The following is a 19,969-nucleotide window of genomic DNA, read 5'->3' on the forward strand; positions in this document are numbered from 1 at the left end:
GTTTACAGGATGTACACAGCTCTTTTGTGAAAACCTAATTATCAAACAATAAACACCTGAAATAGAAGAGGCACCTGTCAGCGAATTGTTCAAATAATTGTTCTCCTTCAAAATAAAGAGGTTCAACACTTACAAATTTGTTTAATTTGACCTAAGTGGATAAAATTGAATTAACTTTAACTTTAATTCATGTTTTTTCACTGGAAATGATTATTATTAGAGTTCACAGTGAAAATCCCTATTTAGACTTCACTGTCACAATACTTTTGTAGGGCAGTGTAATTTCACCACATATCATTTTTTGTAATAGCTACTGTAGGTTTTACACAAGTGCAATCCTGTTTTAAGTTGTCATCTGTTCTGTGTTCTTCTTTCCAAAAAAATTAAAAATGTATTACAGAAATATTAAAACTTAATAGCTTACACTATGTGTGATGAGACTGACCCAGAAATCATCACAAAGCAAATTGAGATGTTGTTCCTAAACCCCTGTTCTTCTTTCAGCTCTTTCAATACGCAGTGGTAACAGAGGACATTCGAGCTACATGTTCTAACTTCAATTAATTTTTCTGCCAGAGGAATTAACACTTTCTGATCCCTCTCTGAGAAAAGTGTGATAAGCTTTCATGAGGTTTACACAGAATCTCTTCTTTACAGTAGCTCAGTTTAATTCAGAAACATATACTGTAGTTCATTCAATGTAATAACTCAATATAATATTAATTAAAATCACTGTATATTTCATAATTAGTTATAATACTGTACATTTTAATTCATATAAACACGTCAAGCTCTTTAGAAAAAAACAAAACAACACAAAAGATATCCAAAATCTGAAAGGATATATGAGCTTGTAAAAGTTTCCAAACCACATACTATTACTCTACACTTTATATGTCATATTATACATTTTTAATAAAAATAATAATTCATTTTAGGTTCTTGTGTACTGTAATTGTACAATAAAATTAACTGAACTTCTGAAAATGTCTTAATTATTGTCTGCTAGCTCCCCAAGAGGAATCTGATTTTTGAAGAAACCTGCATTTCTGCACCCCAGTGCTACAGTACCTACATGGGCTGTGGAAGAGGGGCACAGGTAGGCAATCCGTCTTCTCCGAAGGCACTTGAATCACATCTGCACCAGTCATCAATGACATCACCACTTCCTGAGCACCACAGCATGCTCATCATAGCTTCTTGCAGAGACTGGGGAGAAATATATTAAAAGGTGCTCAATACATATTCAGCCACCACTTCTGAAAATGTAAAAAATAAATCAGGGGATGGTGTGGTGGGGTTTAGCTCTGCTGCCTCACAGCTCTTGATTTGATTCAGGCCTGCGGCACCCTCAGAGTGGAGTCTGGCCAGATGGGTTTTTATCTGGTGCTCTGGTTTCCCCCTACCGTTAAATGAAACCCTGTCTATGATAACAGGGAAGAGTTTGTCCATTTACATGCATGAAAGTTTGTGCTTCGTACTGGAGTGGGGGTGCTTTCCAGGGTGTAGCCTGTCCTGATTCCACTGTCTGCCAGGTTAGGCTGGAGGTGAACCTGAACTGAACTAAGCAGTTATTGAAAACAGATGGATGAGTTACCTCAAACCAAAATCCCTTTCCTGGTCAACTTACAATATGATAATAAGTAATTCTTATGATTTATTAACAGGTTCATGTACAGTACTATGTGATTCAAAACCATTCAAGGCATCTTGGAAAAAACCTTCGAATGCAATCTAAGTTTAGCAGATTTTGCTTGAAAGCAGCACGGTGCTAAATCACAGCAAGCCAACAGGACCAGATGAGGGCAGGTCATTTTAGTCATGGTGAATTGGACCACTGCCACTGTAGCAGAGCAAGTTCGGATACGGTGACGTCGGCGCCCTCACTATGCGTAGCAGGGACCTCAGCTGCCTGGGCTGGGGGAAGTCTCCTTTAGCTCACGCGGCTGGTGCCCTGTTGCGTTACGCCAGAGACCTGGGTTCACGACACCCTGCGGAACCGCGACGGTCACACCACCACCAGTGGCAGGTGCGGTGAAGGTCAGCCCTAAGCTGGTCATGTCGCACACCTTGTATGTTTCATTGTTGGAGACCAGCTCATACAGGGGCACTGCCTTGGTGACCTGGAGGAGGACGGGTTCCACAGTGCGGGCAGGGCCAGTACTCAGCTGGCACAGGTGGCAGGAGGAGGGGCACTGGCCCTGGCTGCTGCACTCCATCCGCACGCCAGCTGCCATGCGCTTGGCCCCCGAGTCAAGCAGACTGGCGATGTACGCTGGGTAGGTGAGGCTCTTGGGCTCTTTTTCCCTTTCTTCGGATTCATCTGAAGGAGAATTGCCTGGGAAAGGACACAGAGGCCGAATTGGAACAACACTCCTTTTTGTTTTACTTTTAATAAGAGAAATGTTTCACTGCGAAGCGGGAAGGGTGCCTCTCGTGTTTTGAAAACCAGGACTGTTGAGCAAGGCTTTTAAAAAAAGAAAACTTTCAGTTTTGCAAAGTAAAGCAATAACCTCACAATTTGAAAAGAGTTTAAAATGCAGCCCCGAACACTTTTTTTCTTATATTTCAAATGCCAGAATACAGACTCAAACTCAAAAGCTCTTGTTATTAAAAAGCAGCATTTTTTTAATAGTATGCCATTATTGGATTTTGCCGAGTCCTACACAAGCAGGAGCAATTTAAAGGCTCAAAAAGCTTGGCTGGGAATACCCTGGTACTGAAGACAGCTTTAATGAAATCAGACATGGCTTTATGAGAAAAGTGTGTAACTTACATAAACTGAATTATTAAAATTAACTTCAACGGTCATAATTTTGTGCTGTCTTCTTGATTAAGCAATCTAGTATTTGTTTCAAAATCATATTTCTTAAGAAATTAAGTTCAATTAAAATATTATGTGAAAATTAATCAAATTATATACATACAGTATAAATTTACTAAATCATGAATGTGTACTTGTATGTACTGTACTTGTACAACATCCTCCAAACCAGCTTCCAGGTTATCCAGACCAGTAAAAACAGGACATTATGCTTTTTGGTGTGTACTGCCATTGACTTTGGGACCGTTTTGTGCAATTTCTGTACTGTACCTCACTATTCCCTGCAAGGGAACAAGTTAAATATGAAATATAGGTGATTACTATAGGTTGCTTGACTAGGCAACTAATTTTGAAATTATCCTGCATATACTGTATAAATAAATTCACTCCAAGAGTGATAAATGATTTAGCTCAAAAACCCTTGCAGAACTCAAACTGCTAAGGTTTCTATTAGTCAATGTTGTTTCAGTTTAACAGAATGTAAATATAGTACATGCCTTAATACAGTATGCTGTGTCATCCATTGCACTATTTGGTCATCGTGAAATAAGACAGTAACAAAATATCTGTTGTATACTGCCAACCCATGGTCTTCAACATGCTACAGTTGTTACATTAGCAATGAGGCCTGGTGAATTAGCAGATGTAAAATGCAGTTCAACATTTGGTAGTAGCCTGCAGCCAAATAGCCCTTGTGTCCCGAATGTTATTACCTCTAACTTCTGGGCTTCGGTTGAGAAATTTATTGCTCCAGGCTTGGAAGACAGGGGTTTTAGTGGAATGTGACAGTATTTGACTAAATGTTATGGAAAAAAATAATGGGAATAAAATATCAGCAATGAACGGCCAAGAGAAAATCTTCTAGTCTTTTAAAATATTTTTATGCACTGTTTTTTTATGCTTGGTCTTCTATGGCCAAATATATTCGATTCTTGCAGATACTGTCAATGAAAAATCTTGTCTCCTGATTGTTACTGCCACTTATGGAAACATTACAGTTTGTATGCTCTTTCTAAGACCCTCAGAATCAAACCCTCTTACCTACAGTAAAGGCATAATTACTATGTCATAGTAACATACTTCCATTTTTATTTCTTGTAAAACAAAGTAAAGCTGATGTCCATTCATAAATCAATACCTGCAACGCACAGTGACATTAAGAAGGTAGCAACGTTAGCTTTTCTAGATTTCACAGTTATATAGTAATATTTCATCTCAACAAAATAATAAACTTTTCACAGTCAGTAAACATGATGGGAGCTGATTCTAAAGATATTATAGGAATGCAATTGTTAATACTTAATTAATAAAAGCTGTTCTATTTGACTACACATGATGGATTTTTAATAAGATATGACTAACATCTTGCAGCATAATGAAACACAGATAAAAGACTTTAATTTTTAACTACCCAGTGTAACATTGCAGCCTTCAGTAAAATACTTACAGTACATACTTGCATACAATCCTCAAAAATAAAAATTTATTGAAAAATTTCTTTTAAAATATTTTGAAAATCCAAACTAAAACAACTGGTGTCTTTACTGTTAAAACATATTGGCAACATTTCCTCATTATGTGATTTAAAAGTGCAGAAAAAAAGCATTAGCAGGATGGTACATAGAAGGGAGGTAGGGATTAATTTGCGAGAGATTTCCCCAGTAAATTCTTTTGCTCGATTTTCATTTTAAGCTTAGTTTAGTCTACAGATTGCTTACTATGACTTCTAAGCATTCCTTTTATACTGTGGTATGCCTCTAAATAATTCAAACAATTTATGACTAGCACTTTTATCTACAGCTCTTCTTTCTCTTTTAGATTGAATAATCCGAATCAAGGGAATTGGAGGGTAAATGACTCAGGATGTCTGCATTTGTCTGCGGCCTGATGCAGAACCCTGATTTGGAATAAGTGAGATACACAGAGTACTCAATACTAATTTACTTTGATGCATCTATACAGATTTACATTCAGACAGATTTAAAGCAAACCTAATGCATAACAAGATAATTCTATAAAGACACATTACTCTAAGGGACTAAAGAAAACATCTTTATCAAATTACCTTAATTTTCTATAGAGTATTTGTACAAGAAGCAATTCAGTCCTGTTAAGGATCCCTGTTCATCTAAAACCCTGCTTAACATAAGCGCTTCTTCAGACAAAATGCTCTAATTATTGTGTTTCAGGGTCTTTCCATTCCTGTCAGCCCATTAGTTCAAGTTGCTACAAATCATCTGGTCTCAGTTTTTCAGAACAGCTATAGATCTGTTTGATTAAATTGGCAGGATCTGTGATTATGGTACCAGTGCTTTTATATCATCACTAGATGGTGCTAAGACGCCAAGTGCTTTCTTCAGTTTACAATTTGTTTATTCTTTAAAATAATTACCAGATTATTAGGATTAGGCTAGCACCACTATTCTAAGTCTGTACTATCAGCAGAACAAGCTGTTGGAAATGTAAAGAAAGAAGAAAATATAAGCTAGGTAGAAGCCCACCATCACAAATTATTTAATCATTTACTGTACATACAGCAAAGGCAATAAAGTATTACTGTTTTCTTACCAAGTTAACTTGGTACACATGTACTTAACTCTCATCATATCAAACAGTTATAAAGTCTGAAAATTAAGATAACTCAAAATGCTTATCATTCCAAAATGAAATCTGTAATGGAATACAAAGACAATACAGTAGAGTAATCCCTTTTAGAATTTTACTTTGATTATATTAAGATACTCCAACAGTTCAATCTTGATCAAAGAAAAAGTATCTGGGATACTGAATCCTGGAAAAATATCTGATTTGTATTGCATTATGTATTTTGTACATACAGTACACAATATTACACATACACAACTGCTATACTGCATATACCATATGTTCAAATTGTTTTGACAGTTTAGAAAAAAAAGACAGTATACTGTATAGGGATTTTCATTTCTAAAAACCAAAATGTTTAACACTTTCACGTTAAAGCAGGTTCCTGTGAATACTATATACAGACGTGAGACAAAAATTGAATAAAACGACAAAATAAAGCATGTAAATGTGGTGACACTTTGGCTAATAAAGCAATGTGAAGTATTTATTCACTAAGTCCTCCAGCACTTAATCTTTCCGGGACTGCGCTTCCAATCTGTTTGCACTTGATTTATTTCCACACTTTCAGCTGCTACCTCCAATGCTAACTGACAGCTCTTTCAGGCTCTAAATAGAAACCTGGACTTGTGGGGGCCGCATCCCAGTCAGGTGAGACATCTGGATTCTGTTTAATTTATTTTATCCCACTTCAAGCGTTTTCTTCCTATCCTACTCCACAAAGAAGAACTCCACCCTGTTCAGAAGCACACGCTGGCTATGGAATTGCTTGACCATGAGCACTGTGATTCTGTCAGTAACATCATGCAAAAAAAAACGTGGCCTATTGTACTGTATACGACTGATAAAGTATTAAAGTAACAAAAGAAACAACAGTGTCCTAGAAAACCCAGAACAGATGCTCAGCTTCTTAGTTATTGGCTTCCAGGTTCTATTAAAGTTTGAGCATGCTTGCATTAAAATAGATAAATACATCTTTTTTTTGCAGAAAGCAGGGGAATTAAAGTGTGGCCTAAATGTCCATGCAAAGACAGCCACGCAAACATCAGATGTTGGCAATGCACCTCTGGTATCTCTGAGAATTAAACTGGATCGATCTACAGCATATTTGTCAGCAAGGCAGCTGCTTTTGAAAGGCTTTACAGTCCCACCCGAGAGATGCAGCAGGCATATTTTTCATAAAAAGATTATTCTGCCATATGTTAATAGTGCATTTCACATACAGTCAATAATGTTTAATGTTTCGACACGCATGCATACAAAATCATCTATCTTGTTATTTTTGTAAAGTTTTATGCAATGTCATTTCAATCCTTATTATTGATAAATTGACTTTTTACCTATTTTATAGTGGGAGATATTTAACTATTTTTTGGAATCATGCATTTAATGCAATGTTCAATGCTGGGACAAATACAAGAGGCTGCATTTGCTTATTTAGTAGCAATGGTGAAATTAGAGTGCAATCACTACTTTGCTTCACCACCCCCTTGTGATACATACTTAAATTGCACTGAAGTACCAAATATTTGCAAAAAAAGGTACCTAAGCATTAAAGAAATTTAAAGCACACCTTCAAAGGGACCCTGCAATTTGACGGGCACTTCAGTAATTTTTCTTTGATGCAGGCTTAATTTGTCATATACTGTAAGGTAGTCACTGTAGTGAAATTCATGTAATCTGAAATCTAGCATAACTCCCCATATATTTGTCTGTCATAATGTGATGTATTCAATCTAAGAAATGCTTTTCTCTCGTGCAGAGTCAAATTAAGAAATGATCTCCTTGAAATACTGCCTATTGTGACCTTGAAAACGGATAATAATAGAGCCCAGGTCATCACCCCAACTATATGTCACAGTCTGTGGTTCCCATTCTGTCAAACACAAGAATTACTACAGTAAGTATGTAGTCTTGTTGACATGAATGTGTTCTGCTTAGCTTATTTTTTTCACAGTAAGAAACAATTCCACAGCTCCAAAATAAATACAGATCATGTACTGTAGTAAACCTCAATTCATTTGACAGTAATTCTTTAAGTTTATGTACTTCCACGCTCTCACACCATGCTCAGTTTGCTTTTTGCTATTCTGTAGTTTTGACTCAAGAAAAGGTCAAAAAAAAGAAAAGCTATACCTCATATACTGTACCAATTCAAGAATATACAGTACAGTTTATGCACTAAAGTAGGCATTGGTGTGTACAAAATCTATTAAAGATATAAGGAGATTAGATCAGTCAAATTCTGCATGAGTTAGCTTTGGTAACGTACAGTAAGAACGATAACAAATAAGAGGAGGTCATTTGGCCCATCCGATTTATTTCTTTGTCTTCTTTAGTAGTTAATTCACATAAAAATATCTTCCTTTCTTGAAAGAAACTAGTCTTTGGCTGCAATAACATGGCTAGTCATCTTTCTTTCATACTCAGTGTCAATGGTGTTACTTAGCCTGTAAACACCCCAGCCCCCCTCAAAGTCAATTTCTCTTGGCTTTGCCTCCCTGTACCCTTAATATCTTGAGTTATCTTGAAAGTATAGACGCTTACAGGCCTGGTTCAGGACTTGAATTCAAAGTAGCCATCTGGCCAGCAAGTCTGAAACATCAGATTTCATAGATGTCTAAGTCACACACTAGATGAAAATACTTCCCCTCAAAAAACAACAACAACAAAAGCCAGGTCCTGACAAGGTTTTCTTAGCCTTCCAAATGATAAATTACAATTCAGAAAAAAAAATAGGAAAAGAATACAAGTTCTATTATTATTATTGCTACAGGCAATGCTAGAGAGACTATTTATAATGGTTAAGCTGTAAAAAAGAGCCATTCTAGGCTCCAGGATTCAAAAAGATTGGAAAGTGATAAGAGTCTGTTTGATCTTAACTTGGTTGACAGGCAGACAGACAAAGGAAAGAAAATAAAACATGGTATTTTCTCTGAACTCCTATAAACCTACCATTTATCTCTAAATCATCAGATTTCACTGATTGACAGCTAGTTATACCTATCAGAGAAGGAAAAGACTATATGCACACAGTCTGAATTTAGCATGAGGATGCCTGTTTCTCTTGTCTTTCTGTTTTGATTTTCACTTTTGTTATTTTTGTGTGAATGCAATACAATACTTAGGATATTTCTTCACATCTTCCCAGAGAGTATGTTGAGTTTCTTATATATTGGCAAGTTTGGCTAAGTACAGCTAATTAGTAGTACAGTATGTGGACTTTTAATTTAGCATTTTTATTCTGTGTCACCAGCAAAATGCTCTTTGATAAGATGATAGTGTTGCCAGATTGGGCTTTGAAATACACCATTTTAAAAAAGAGGTTGTCTTGTGTCTTTTGATATCCTGTATAGCTTGTTGCGGTGTATTTCGATCTTACTGCTCAAAGTTCTTGAAAATGACTGGTAGGGCTGTATTTTCTATTACAGTCTATTACATCACTTCCTCATTGTGCTTGGTTCTGTGTTATTGATACTGTATGTTAGATGTTTTAAAAATCGTTTCACTGCTGTGAAAACAAATGTAATGATTGGATTTAGAGGATATTGAAGATCACTTGCATGTGCTATATAAATTGCATATATATATGTTTCTTTTCACAATACAAGTTCTGATAACACTTAAGGTTGTTGTTAACATGCTGAAATCCCATATAGATGCGAGCATCGGGGACTTTAACTAAGAGATTAACAGAAGTTTGGGAAGAGGTTAAATTCTAATGTCACATTTTAACTCCCCCGCATATAAATACTGGAAGCCCATAACTCTGTACACATCTCTCCTAGCCTCCCTCCCTTCACCCCAACTTCATTGTTGCAGTAGCTCCCTGGTTCATTCCTCATAAGAAATGCTGGGTGTGACTGTGCCAATCCTTAGCCAGGTAGGTTAACTCCAAAGTCTTAGGTCATCCCTTTAAATTCATCGGCTCAGTCCTCATTAGAATTTAACCAAACTACAGAATTGTCGATTCTAATATTCTAAATGATGTCTTACCAGTGTATTATACATTTTTAACATAACATCCCTCGAGTTAAATTCCAAACCTTAAACCCCAACACTGTAACCTTGCTACAGTGAAGCAATAGTAATCGACTGCTGGCATGAATCAATGGGAAGGAAATATCAGTAATTAAGATGATAAAATGCGTCCCTTTAATTACCACCTGACATCTGAACGGCTCATTAAGCTGAGCATGAGTAAAAAGGCAATTAATATCTATCAGCATAAACTGATAGGATACAAAATTAACTGTCAACATTCGAATTGAGACCTCTCTATCCTTGTGCAGTAGGGGTGGAAATTATTAATTTGAAGATAGTTATTCAAGTAAGTTAGTTTAGCACATAGGATGTTTCATTTTTTTAACTGTGTTGTTCTGTAAACAAATACTTTCATAACTTACTTCAGGGAAATCGTTTACAAAATCTTCAGTTACATTCAGCTCAGTGTAAAGAAGATTGTTAGTAATTGAGAGATACAAGGAGATTAATTTACTGTGGATCTCTACTTATGAATGTCAATACATAATCAAGAACTGGTTACAATGAATTTGATGTGCAACTTTTTTTTATATACTGGAATCATCTTGAGAGTTTGGACTCTCTATTTCAAAAGAAATCTTCTGTCACAAATCAAAATTGAGAACACATTTGAGAACCCTTTAATGACTACAGTATAAACTACTCTGTAGACCACAGAGAGAACAAAAATCACATCCAAATGGTCAACTACAAAGGCTGTTTTATATTCAAAGAAATACTTGATGTACCAACAGAAGACATACTCTCATCAGTACCTTTCTACAAAATAAATCACTAAGAACTTCAAAGGGTTTGGATGAAAGTAGATGCTTTCAATTTGTGAAATTCTGTGAAACCCTTCCACCATGAGTTTCTGGGTACTTGAAGTTAAATAACAGATTACTGCGGCCTTCAATTCAATAAAGGGAAGGGCTATCTGTGTAAGAACATCTCTGGAAAATCATATCAACAGCCAGAGCAATAGGTGAAGGAATGTCCTGTGGCTCCCTACTGAGATTGTGGTTTATAATGTTCAAATTTGTTGCACTATAAGAAAGTTCAAATTGTTCTACTTTAGGAAGCCTGTCCCAGATTTAAAGAATTCAAAACAACAGATTGACTGCTTAGAGCTGAATAACTAAAGGTAGGATCTTTGACAGGTGTTTGACAAGAAGATACATATTAAGTGAAGGTAATGCTTTATTTTTTTTAGAAATGAACAACATTTCTGAACTTAGCTCTCACTCTTTATGGTAGCTACTAAATGCTTCGTTAGAGACTGGTCCAGAATTTGTGAACAAAACCTGTGGCCAGATAAAGAATAGAAATGTAATTTCCAAGAGCGTAATATCAGACATGCTCCAAAAAATGGAACGTCCCAACAGCACCTCAGTTGTGAACTTGTTGTTGCATCCAGCAGTTTACTTGCATTAAGAGTAAAACAAGCTGAGCATAAAAGCTTTAATTCAGATGATCAAATACAATAATAAAGGTCAAGTTCAAGGCCTTTCAGGGCTTGTGTTCATATTTCTTAAATCCAATGGAACTGCCTTAGTCAACTCCTGAACAAGTTGATCTTAAATGCTCCTAGTATCCTGCAGGAGCTCATGATGGATACTTAATTCCTAGAAAATCTCACAGCTTAGATGGAATGCCACCTGAGCTACTGCTGGCGGTGTGGGTTCAAGATGGTCATTTAATACTAAATTCAATTCATTCCTAACTGGAGGTTGGCTCCCTCCATGAGAGATCAATGATCAGCTTTGATTTACAGTTGCTTTAAAAAAAAACCCAAACAGATGCTTTAGAATGTACAGTATAAGATACAGTTGTTAACAACTTTATGCTAAAGATTCATTCTAAGCCAATGTAAGTACACATGTAGTACTTAGTACAGGCCTGACAAGACAGATATTTTTTAGTTCTATTTTTGCTTCTGATAATTCCACATTCAAGAACATGTTCTACAGCTATTAACCTTGCTGTGCTTTCATTTGAGTCAGAAAAAGCATTTGACTGACTAAAATGAACTGCTTCTGGCCTATCATTGAACCCTCTGATTTTATCGATTTGTCTATGATTTGTATCGTATAGTGTGCCTCACATTTTGTTTGCAAGAGCTTTCAAAAACTCAATGTCCCCTCGCTTCCCATCTGGTCGAGGCACAACATACTGTAAATACTGTAGCTGTTGTCCATTAGAACCACTGACACATGATATTATTCACCATTGTTTTTACTGATATACCTGTATCAGGATCTAAACATTCCATTTCATGCTGATGACATTCTTTTGTTTCTTTTAGATATTACCAGTCAGTTACTCACATGTTGCATTTACAGTGCTTAATAATGTTGGTGGGCTGAAAGTAAACAGTACACAAATCAGTGTTTATGCCTTTTAATGCTGCTCCTTGGACAGTTAAAGATTCATCAAATTGCTCTGCAGTCACAGCTGGGCATTAAGAATTTCCCACTTTCCAGAAAGCGCATTTAGGGAATATGCTGGAACAACATCTACACAACATCAAAGCTGATTTGGCTAGAAGCTCTACCTTACAAATTATATTTAATTTTGTATTTCAGTACAATTTCCATTATAGAAATGCATTCCTTTTTATTTTCCATAATTACCCATTTGATTCCCACCATAATACATAGTATTAACTACAGTACCTACAGTACATTATAACTAGTTTCATTTGGAGGGCAATGGTTTGGCTGGCAATCGTACAGCATCTTGGTTGTTTCTATTAGTAATGCTGGCTATAACAACGTGGGTGTCACGTCCCACACTCTCCCTCGCAAGCTTAGATGGATGTTTCACAATCTCATTCCTAACTGAACCCATCACATTCCCATGTGCACCAGCGTCCACAAATTCTCACTCCCGGACCAATTATCCAACCACGTCCCTTTCCCTTCAGTATTTAAAGTTCCCACACACACCAACCCGGGCTCACTATTGAGAAGTATTCTCTTGTGCGCGCTTCTAACCTTTTTGACTGATCTCTCGGTTCCTAAGCGAACACCTGTAAAAGTCGAGGCCCCGCTGAGTGGGGTCCAACCTGGGGGAAAAAAGAACTTCTTGGGACAGCAGCATCCAGACAACGGCGGCCAGTCTGGAAGAAAGGAGCATGTGGCCAAACCAAAAAGAACTCCACCTGTCCCAGTGGAGATACACAGAGGGACGGGGGGAGGTTCAGCCTGCCCTGCCCTGGTGGAGATAAATGGCACGACAGGAGTAAAAAAAAAGGAAAGAAGGAAATGAAGGAAAAAATGCTTGCGTCACAGCCCTGTCCAGGACTGTCAGTGGAAGGTTCTCCCCTGTGTGTTCAATGTGCTCTTAAAGGGCCCCACAGCTGCGGCCCATCCTTCATTAGCCAGGGCAGCTGTGGTTGCTAAGGCAACGCATCGCTATTTAATTCAGGGCTCCGCCTCAACACTGAACATGCCCCCCTGTTTAATGCCACATGGCCTTTTCAGAAGAGAGTGTTTTGGACATGGCTGGATTTCTGGGTTCTAGCACATCAATGTCATGCTGCTTAACCCTAGGAAGCGCTAACCAATTAGACTCCAGGATCTTTCATTTTCTGCTCCTAAAAGCAGGACTGTTTCCTTTTGCATGGGTCCAATTATTGTGAATTCACTGAGACACCTTTAAATTGAACTTAGACTTATTGATTTACAGAAATTTATAGAAACTGCCTTTATAGAAGGAAGAACAGCCGAGCTGCACAGTGCTTATTCAAGATTATTTTAGCCCCCTTTTCTTTCCTTTTAATCTTGATTGTGTTTACAGTATGCTTGCTCTTCTTATTGTATTGTTCTATTGTGGCTCATGTTTAAAAAATTTGCTTAAACAACAAAAACAAACCGAGAGGTTTTAGGTTACATTTGATTTAGACATCCCACCTACTGTACCTAAAGAGAATCATTCAGGCTGTATCTGTGAAATGACATTAGCAAACATATATGCCATAATTAATTTGCACGTTTATCATGCTGAAGAGCTAGAAAACATTAAAGCTGATCTGCCAAAGGATACGGTTCTCAATCTCTCTTAAGTTATTTTGATTGGTGCTGGAATTGTAATTGAAACAGAACACATTCTGTTAATAGCACATTAACACTGCCTTCATTACCTACTGTATAATGTTATACTTTGCAGTCTTGTTTTTCTATTTCATGCCAGTTAGAGAGAAGGTGTCTTACACCTCAACAGTGCCCTCAACAAATTAATTATTTTAACGGTGAACTGGAAAAATACGACAGTTTTTACCTGCAGGCATGATTAAACAATTATTCTATTAAACAGGAGGAACCTTTTCTGAATCTAAAATCTAACTTAGATTAGAATTTATGTGGGTATAGATAATAAAACAATCCTGAGCTAGCACTGTGTTCTGTAACCAGGGTACACTGAAGTTTCATTGCATTGTGAATTCAGCAGAACAGAGTACAGTACATTTCTGTCATGATTAAGTCCGTCCATATCTTTAGTACCATTGCATTATTCTTCATTAAAGGAAACATTACAGCGTCTGTGCTTATCTTTCAGAAATGTGTTTTATAAAGGCATAACATTTGGAGTCATGACTAAAAAATAATTAAACTTCTGATGTAATTAAACCCATGGCACATGACTTGGCTTGCACAAAGAATCTAAGTCATTAGATTAAAAATCTAATATGAGCAGCACGTCTGTAAATACAAATAAATATGTGTTTGCATGTGTGTTTTATATACTTTGAATGTTGCTACATATTATATTTTATTATAATATACATTTTATAGCTGGGGGGCAATATATATCCTTTTGCCCCTTTTCTAACCTTAAGACTGCCTGTGTCCCTAGTTCTGCAACATTTTCACTGCAGCTTTTAAACTTTTCAAAGGGATGGGGTTTTCAAAATTACATGCACATTTCATGGACTCGTTTTTCCAGTAAGCAAGGGAAAAATAAAATGCTTTAACATATCAATGTCAAATAAAATTCTATGTGTGACACATAAAAGCTTAAGCAGTTGACCTGGAACCATTTACCAACTGTTTACTATGCAGAATATTGCTGGATCTGGACTGTAGAAAAAGCTGGGTCATGTCTGGCCTCTACTGCTAACACATATTTTTATATTAAGGCAATTTATGAAAACTTCAGGGAAGCAGAGAGTAAAGAACATGTAGAGTATTGACAGCCAGAGATGGCCTTCTTATGGAACGATGATGCTACAGTAGGTGTTGTGACCTGTAAAAGAGAGTAAAAAAACACACAGGTATTTCTTTAAAGAGTACTGTTTTGATTTCCATGTTTTAATAACTGAAAACCTCTCCACCCTTTTCATGAGATCAAGTGCACATCTCTGAAAGGATGATAAAAGTACAGCTAACAATGGGGTTGCCACTTTAAAGCTCAAAAATAAATGAACAGGGAAGCACCATTCAGTTTTGTTAGAAAGGCGTATTTGTGTGATACTTAAATGTCTACATTTATACATGGTGACTTGTACATAATAAAAAATAACAAATGTCAGTTTATTACACATTGCTGCTAGTTATTAATTAATTAATCCTGAGGATGTCATCCATCCATTTCTTGAAGAACAAAAACAGGGTACTGGTCCATTTCTCTTGATTTCAAGTTTGCACTCTTTACAGATTTCATACTGTAAGTAGTTCAAGTACGGTGATTCTCATTTTATAGAAATAGTTTGTATTTTGCTACCTGATAATACTCTGCACTTGACTACAGTACATGGCACCTGTCTTAAATTCTGTCTAAATGTTTTTGAATTTCCTTTGCAGCTTCTACAGTGTTAGCTACCCCTTCTATTTTGGTGTCATCTGCCAGCTTACAAGCTGTACCAGAATTGAGATTACTGATATTAACTAAGGAAAGTAGTGGTCCTAATATAGATCCATGTGGTATTCCACTTATTATATCACTGCAATCTGAGCACTCACACCTAATCTGGATGCTCTATGCTTTAAAGAGTTCTCAAAATACACACAACTTGGAAATCAATCTATTAGGATATAAGAAAGGTTACAAACGAGCAATCAAGGATCTCACCCAGCAGTTTATTGAAAAATGCCATCCTTCCGTTGACCGGTGACTGTCTAGGTTGTTCAATACTTCCACAAACGTTTGTGCAAAAAAATTGCTGAGTGTTCTCCATTTCAAATGCAGTTCCCCATTTCCATCCATTCTCTTCTGGTTCCACATCTGTTCTTTCCCACTGTAACTTTCTACCGGTCTCTTTCCTTCATACCACTTGTAAGGCTATGGTTCAATCACTGTTTGGTCACACTGAAGAAGGTGCTGTATGACATGCTGTATGGGGTGTGTTTGTATATTAAGTATCACAAGGCTCTACAAGACTACCTAACTCTGTGCAGCTTAATGTTCATTTAGAAATTACTTTTATCATACAACATTGCCCTAACAAATCCTTTAGAACAATAAAATATGTATTTTAAAAACTGACATTAATTAAGCTATTGTAAAGCAGGTCTGACAATGGAACAATGTAAACTGCAATGGAAACAAGGAATAATATTGAAATCAGGCCACTGTGCATGTGTAGCACGCTCAAGGCAAGGGTTATCATTCCTCCCGAGAGGTGTAATTAACAAAAATAATACACAAACATGCCGCCATCAAAGATATATTTCTTAATTAAAATAACATAAATGCTTTATCTACCATATGAATCTTCCATACATCACCAGAAAAAAAAGGAATGTAAAGAATACATTAGACCTGTGCTCTTTTATCTCTAGGAACGTTTCCTGGATTTTTTAGTCTGCTGCAATCATCCCGTACTAATTCTGTTTTTCTTTTAAATCTGTTCCAAATTCTGTTGCTGATTTTTCTTACTCTTCGCTAATAATGAATGTTGAAAGCAGCTGAGTTTAGGGATTTCTCGTAAACTTCTTTGAAACTTAGGGGTAGTTTGTTTAACTATTTCATTTTTGCAATCATTAGATGCAAATTGTTATAAATGGATCCATACATATCTCATTTTTTCCAGCTGTGCATGCTCTTATTACTAATCCCACTGTCCATCTCTCTTTCATTTACTGGCTAGAATTCTTCAGAAGAAACCCCACTGAGGCCACTCTAGTAGGACTTACAATGATTGCTATAATACTATAAAGTCACAAGTACAACACTGCATAGACACAGAAGTGAAAATGCTATCGTAGTTCTACATACAGTACATACAACAGGAAAGCAGATGCAGACAAAACCAGGAATTAGAAATAATTCCTTCTGCCTGGGAGCTGATAGGCTATGGATATCAGACAAAATGTACTTCACTTGTAATATTAAATTGTATTGCTTTATTTATCTAAAAAAAACATTAATTTTATTTCCCAGACGTTATGTCTTTGTCATTTTCTTTGATGATTTGGGAAATCCCAGCACTGCTTTTACTGCCTTACTCTTTTCAGAGAAACACTATGGTAATAGAAAAGAAAAATGTAATGCATATCAAGAAGCTAAATTACAGCTAAATTGTGGAGAAGGGTGTAATTCCTACAAACTAGAGAATAAGACTGTGCACGCAGAATTACAAATCGGGCCATGGTGAAGACAAAAAGACAGCATCTTGCAGAAATCAATAATCTCTAAACCTGAGTTCACCCGTTATAGTGAATTGCACCATGGACAAAATACATTGCTTTCTTTTTTGTCTTGTTTAATGCAGAACTCCAGATACAACTTTAACATTGAAAACAGTTTAAGTTATAGTTTTATCTTTAATCACAATTAGGTCTCTTTGAGGTAGATGTTGGTATTGAAATGTGTGATCGGTTACGTGTGCACAACACAAAGAACAAAATGGAATGAGAATTCAGCCTCTTCTGTTATGTGTTAGTATGTGTATAGATTATGCCAAAACCTTAATAAGAGTTTTTATAACAATAAAAACAGGTGTCTCTGAATTCTTTGTTATTTTTGTATATTAAATAAATCATTCATATCTAAAATCATAAAAATCGTGAGAGATTTAAATAGAAAAAAACTTTTTCGAACAAGGCTTTAAATGAATGGTAAAGAAAACTTGGCATTTTATATATCTTATAAAAATGCTGAAAATGTTATTTTTGCATAATTTATTATTTTAACACTTACATCCTATAACGAGTATATGTTCTCAATGTATTAATTCCTATTCTAGAAAAACAATTCCAAAAATAGATGTATTAATGTACTTTACTATTGCTCATACTGTAATCACTGATCTCGGCAATACAGGATATTTATTATTGTCTGTTATGATCCTTATCAAGATAGGTCATACGTTCCAATGGAATTAATTAAGAAGGGTGATTTCGAATACATTAATCTATGTGTGTGTATTCGGCATGCTACTCTCTGCTAATGGTTCATCTCTGTTAAGTACTACAGAGCTCCATGGGTTTTATTGTCATGTTTATAATTTATCTACAATCTCAAATTCATTGATATCTGCAGACTGGGCATTTTTCAAGAACCCTTTTTGTCTCATCCAAGTGAGCTCCAAGGAATCCATCTATTACAATACTGGGTGGCACAGCAAGGGAAGAGTCATACAGGACAGGTTCATTTCTAACTGGCAGCTAAGAGAGATAGAGGTGAGAGTGATTTGGGACATACAAGCCCTAGAATCGTTTGCACGCAGAAGAGGAATCGATCCCCAGCTGATTGGACATACAGTACCTGTGCAACAGAATTCAGCACAGGTAGAAATAGCAATGTGATAAAGGATGCGTATTTGCTATACTGAACGGAGCCAAGAGAGAATCAGAGAAATAGTGTCAGTGTCAGACAGAGATAGAGAGTCTGAAGGATACTGATTGGGGCTATTTTTGGATTACTATCTTTGGAAGATAAACTAAACTGGATTTTGACCCATGCCTGAAAAAAGACCACGAGTTTAGCAAAGCACTCTTGTTTTTTTTGTTTTGTTTTGATATATACAGTACATGGTAAGAATAGACTATCTATTTCCAGCCACAAAAAGAAGACACTAAAACTTTAGTAAGAGCTATAAAGAAAGAGACAGTTACGTTGTTTTCTTAGTTTGTTTGTCATGCTTATTCTTGATTGTACAACACTAATGTGCCTGAAATTCTTCTGATTATTTTTAATTTTCTTTTTGTACACCCTGACACATAAATTTCCCCTCATGGTGTCACAGTTGTTTATGCGGCGAGTAAATTTTATCACCAAGGAATATACATAAAAATAACAGTCTTGTAGATACTGTTCATCATGAGTGCTTATTACTGAAATTGCAAAAGGTTATGTGACATTTAAAGTATATATTTATTTAAAGTAAATATTGCTAATATACTGTAAGTGGTGGAGGAATAAACCTTCTTAACTGTGTTTTGGATAGATTATTCTAATTGTATTCCTATGTAACTTTTTAACCAATTCAAAGGTTTGGTATTAATACTACTAAGTTAATTAAAAACAAGCAATCTGAAAACATCAACACAGAGCTGCACAGTCTACTACATCCTTATTTCAAAGAAAGTAAGGTAATTGAAGACTCTGTATTTAAGACTTAATTACTGTGCGCAATTAAAACAATAATGAAAAAAATCAACAAAATCAGACAATCAATTTTTCAACAGCAATTTCAGTTGGCTGAGTCAAATCAAAACGAGAGAAAGACGCGAATGTTCACATAATTCTAAATATTAAGAAAAGGTAAAAAGACTGGACTGAAGTTTCATACTCATAAGTGATTTAACTTTGCATGTTTTGGAGTATAATTTAAGTCCCAGATTACTCATGCAAAGTGTAGAATTTGACAGGAGCAGGGAGACAGTGTTTCCTAGCATGCTTTGACTGAGTTCCTCTGATTTCCTTCACAATGGTGAACAAGCTGTCGGAAGCATCATTAGAAAATGGTTTTACTCCCCTTTTCTAGTGAGCTGTCCCAGAGCTTTCATGGCAGAAAGATGCCAATTACCGCTGTCATTTCCTCTCATGCTGGTTTGCTCCTCACTGCAGTCCAGTCTTTAACATCCATTACAAAAAGAAAAGAGCACATAAATGTATCAAAGGATAAAACTGTATTCTCTTAGAAAACACTGTCAGATGTATTTCTATTATCATTTTCATTGGGCAAAAATCAGATTTAATGGTTTAGTCAACTGTAAGATCCCTTATATAAGCATCTAGTGGTGTATTGGAGAGGGTCTTTTTAATTCAAATTAGATGAGAGTGACAGTTTCTTTGAGGTAATTAACTGAAGGCTGGGGAAATTCCCAGGTGTGACAGAAATAGAACAGCTTTGGAATTAAAGTCATTATCTTGTGGTATGAAGAAAGTGTGCATATGTCACATTAAAAGCTTTTTTTTTTCTTGAAAATTATAACATGGCCCAATCTGTGCATCAAAAAGTGGAAGACTTTGATAAGTAGGCACATGATATAATAATTATTCTGGATTACACTGCACATTTACAGTAATTATCAACCTATTTTTTAATTAATTTATCTATTCATTCATCAC

At 36.1% G+C, this 19,969-nt stretch overlaps 1 protein-coding gene across 5 annotated transcripts in view; it reads right to left on the reverse strand.

The window, feature by feature from the left end:
• astn1 (astrotactin 1) overlaps nucleotides 1-19,969 on the reverse strand; it is a 257,440-nt gene that overhangs the window by 36,773 nt on the left and 200,698 nt on the right. For all 5 annotated transcript variants that reach the window (XM_088598148.1, XM_088598147.1, XM_088598145.1 and 2 more), the window contains 2 exons: nucleotides 2,070-2,338; nucleotides 1,076-1,209 (listed from right to left, as the gene is read on the reverse strand). In XM_088598148.1, coding sequence (XP_088454274.1) covers nucleotides 1,076-1,209; nucleotides 2,070-2,338 — 403 coding nt within the window. The remainder of the gene's footprint in view (nucleotides 1-1,075; nucleotides 1,210-2,069; nucleotides 2,339-19,969) is intronic.

This window comes from Lepisosteus platostomus, chromosome 11, assembly GCF_059453375.1.
Source record: "Lepisosteus platostomus isolate fLepPlt1 chromosome 11, fLepPlt1.hap1, whole genome shotgun sequence".
In the NCBI taxonomy this organism is placed as follows: domain Eukaryota; kingdom Metazoa; phylum Chordata; class Actinopteri; order Semionotiformes; family Lepisosteidae; genus Lepisosteus; species Lepisosteus platostomus.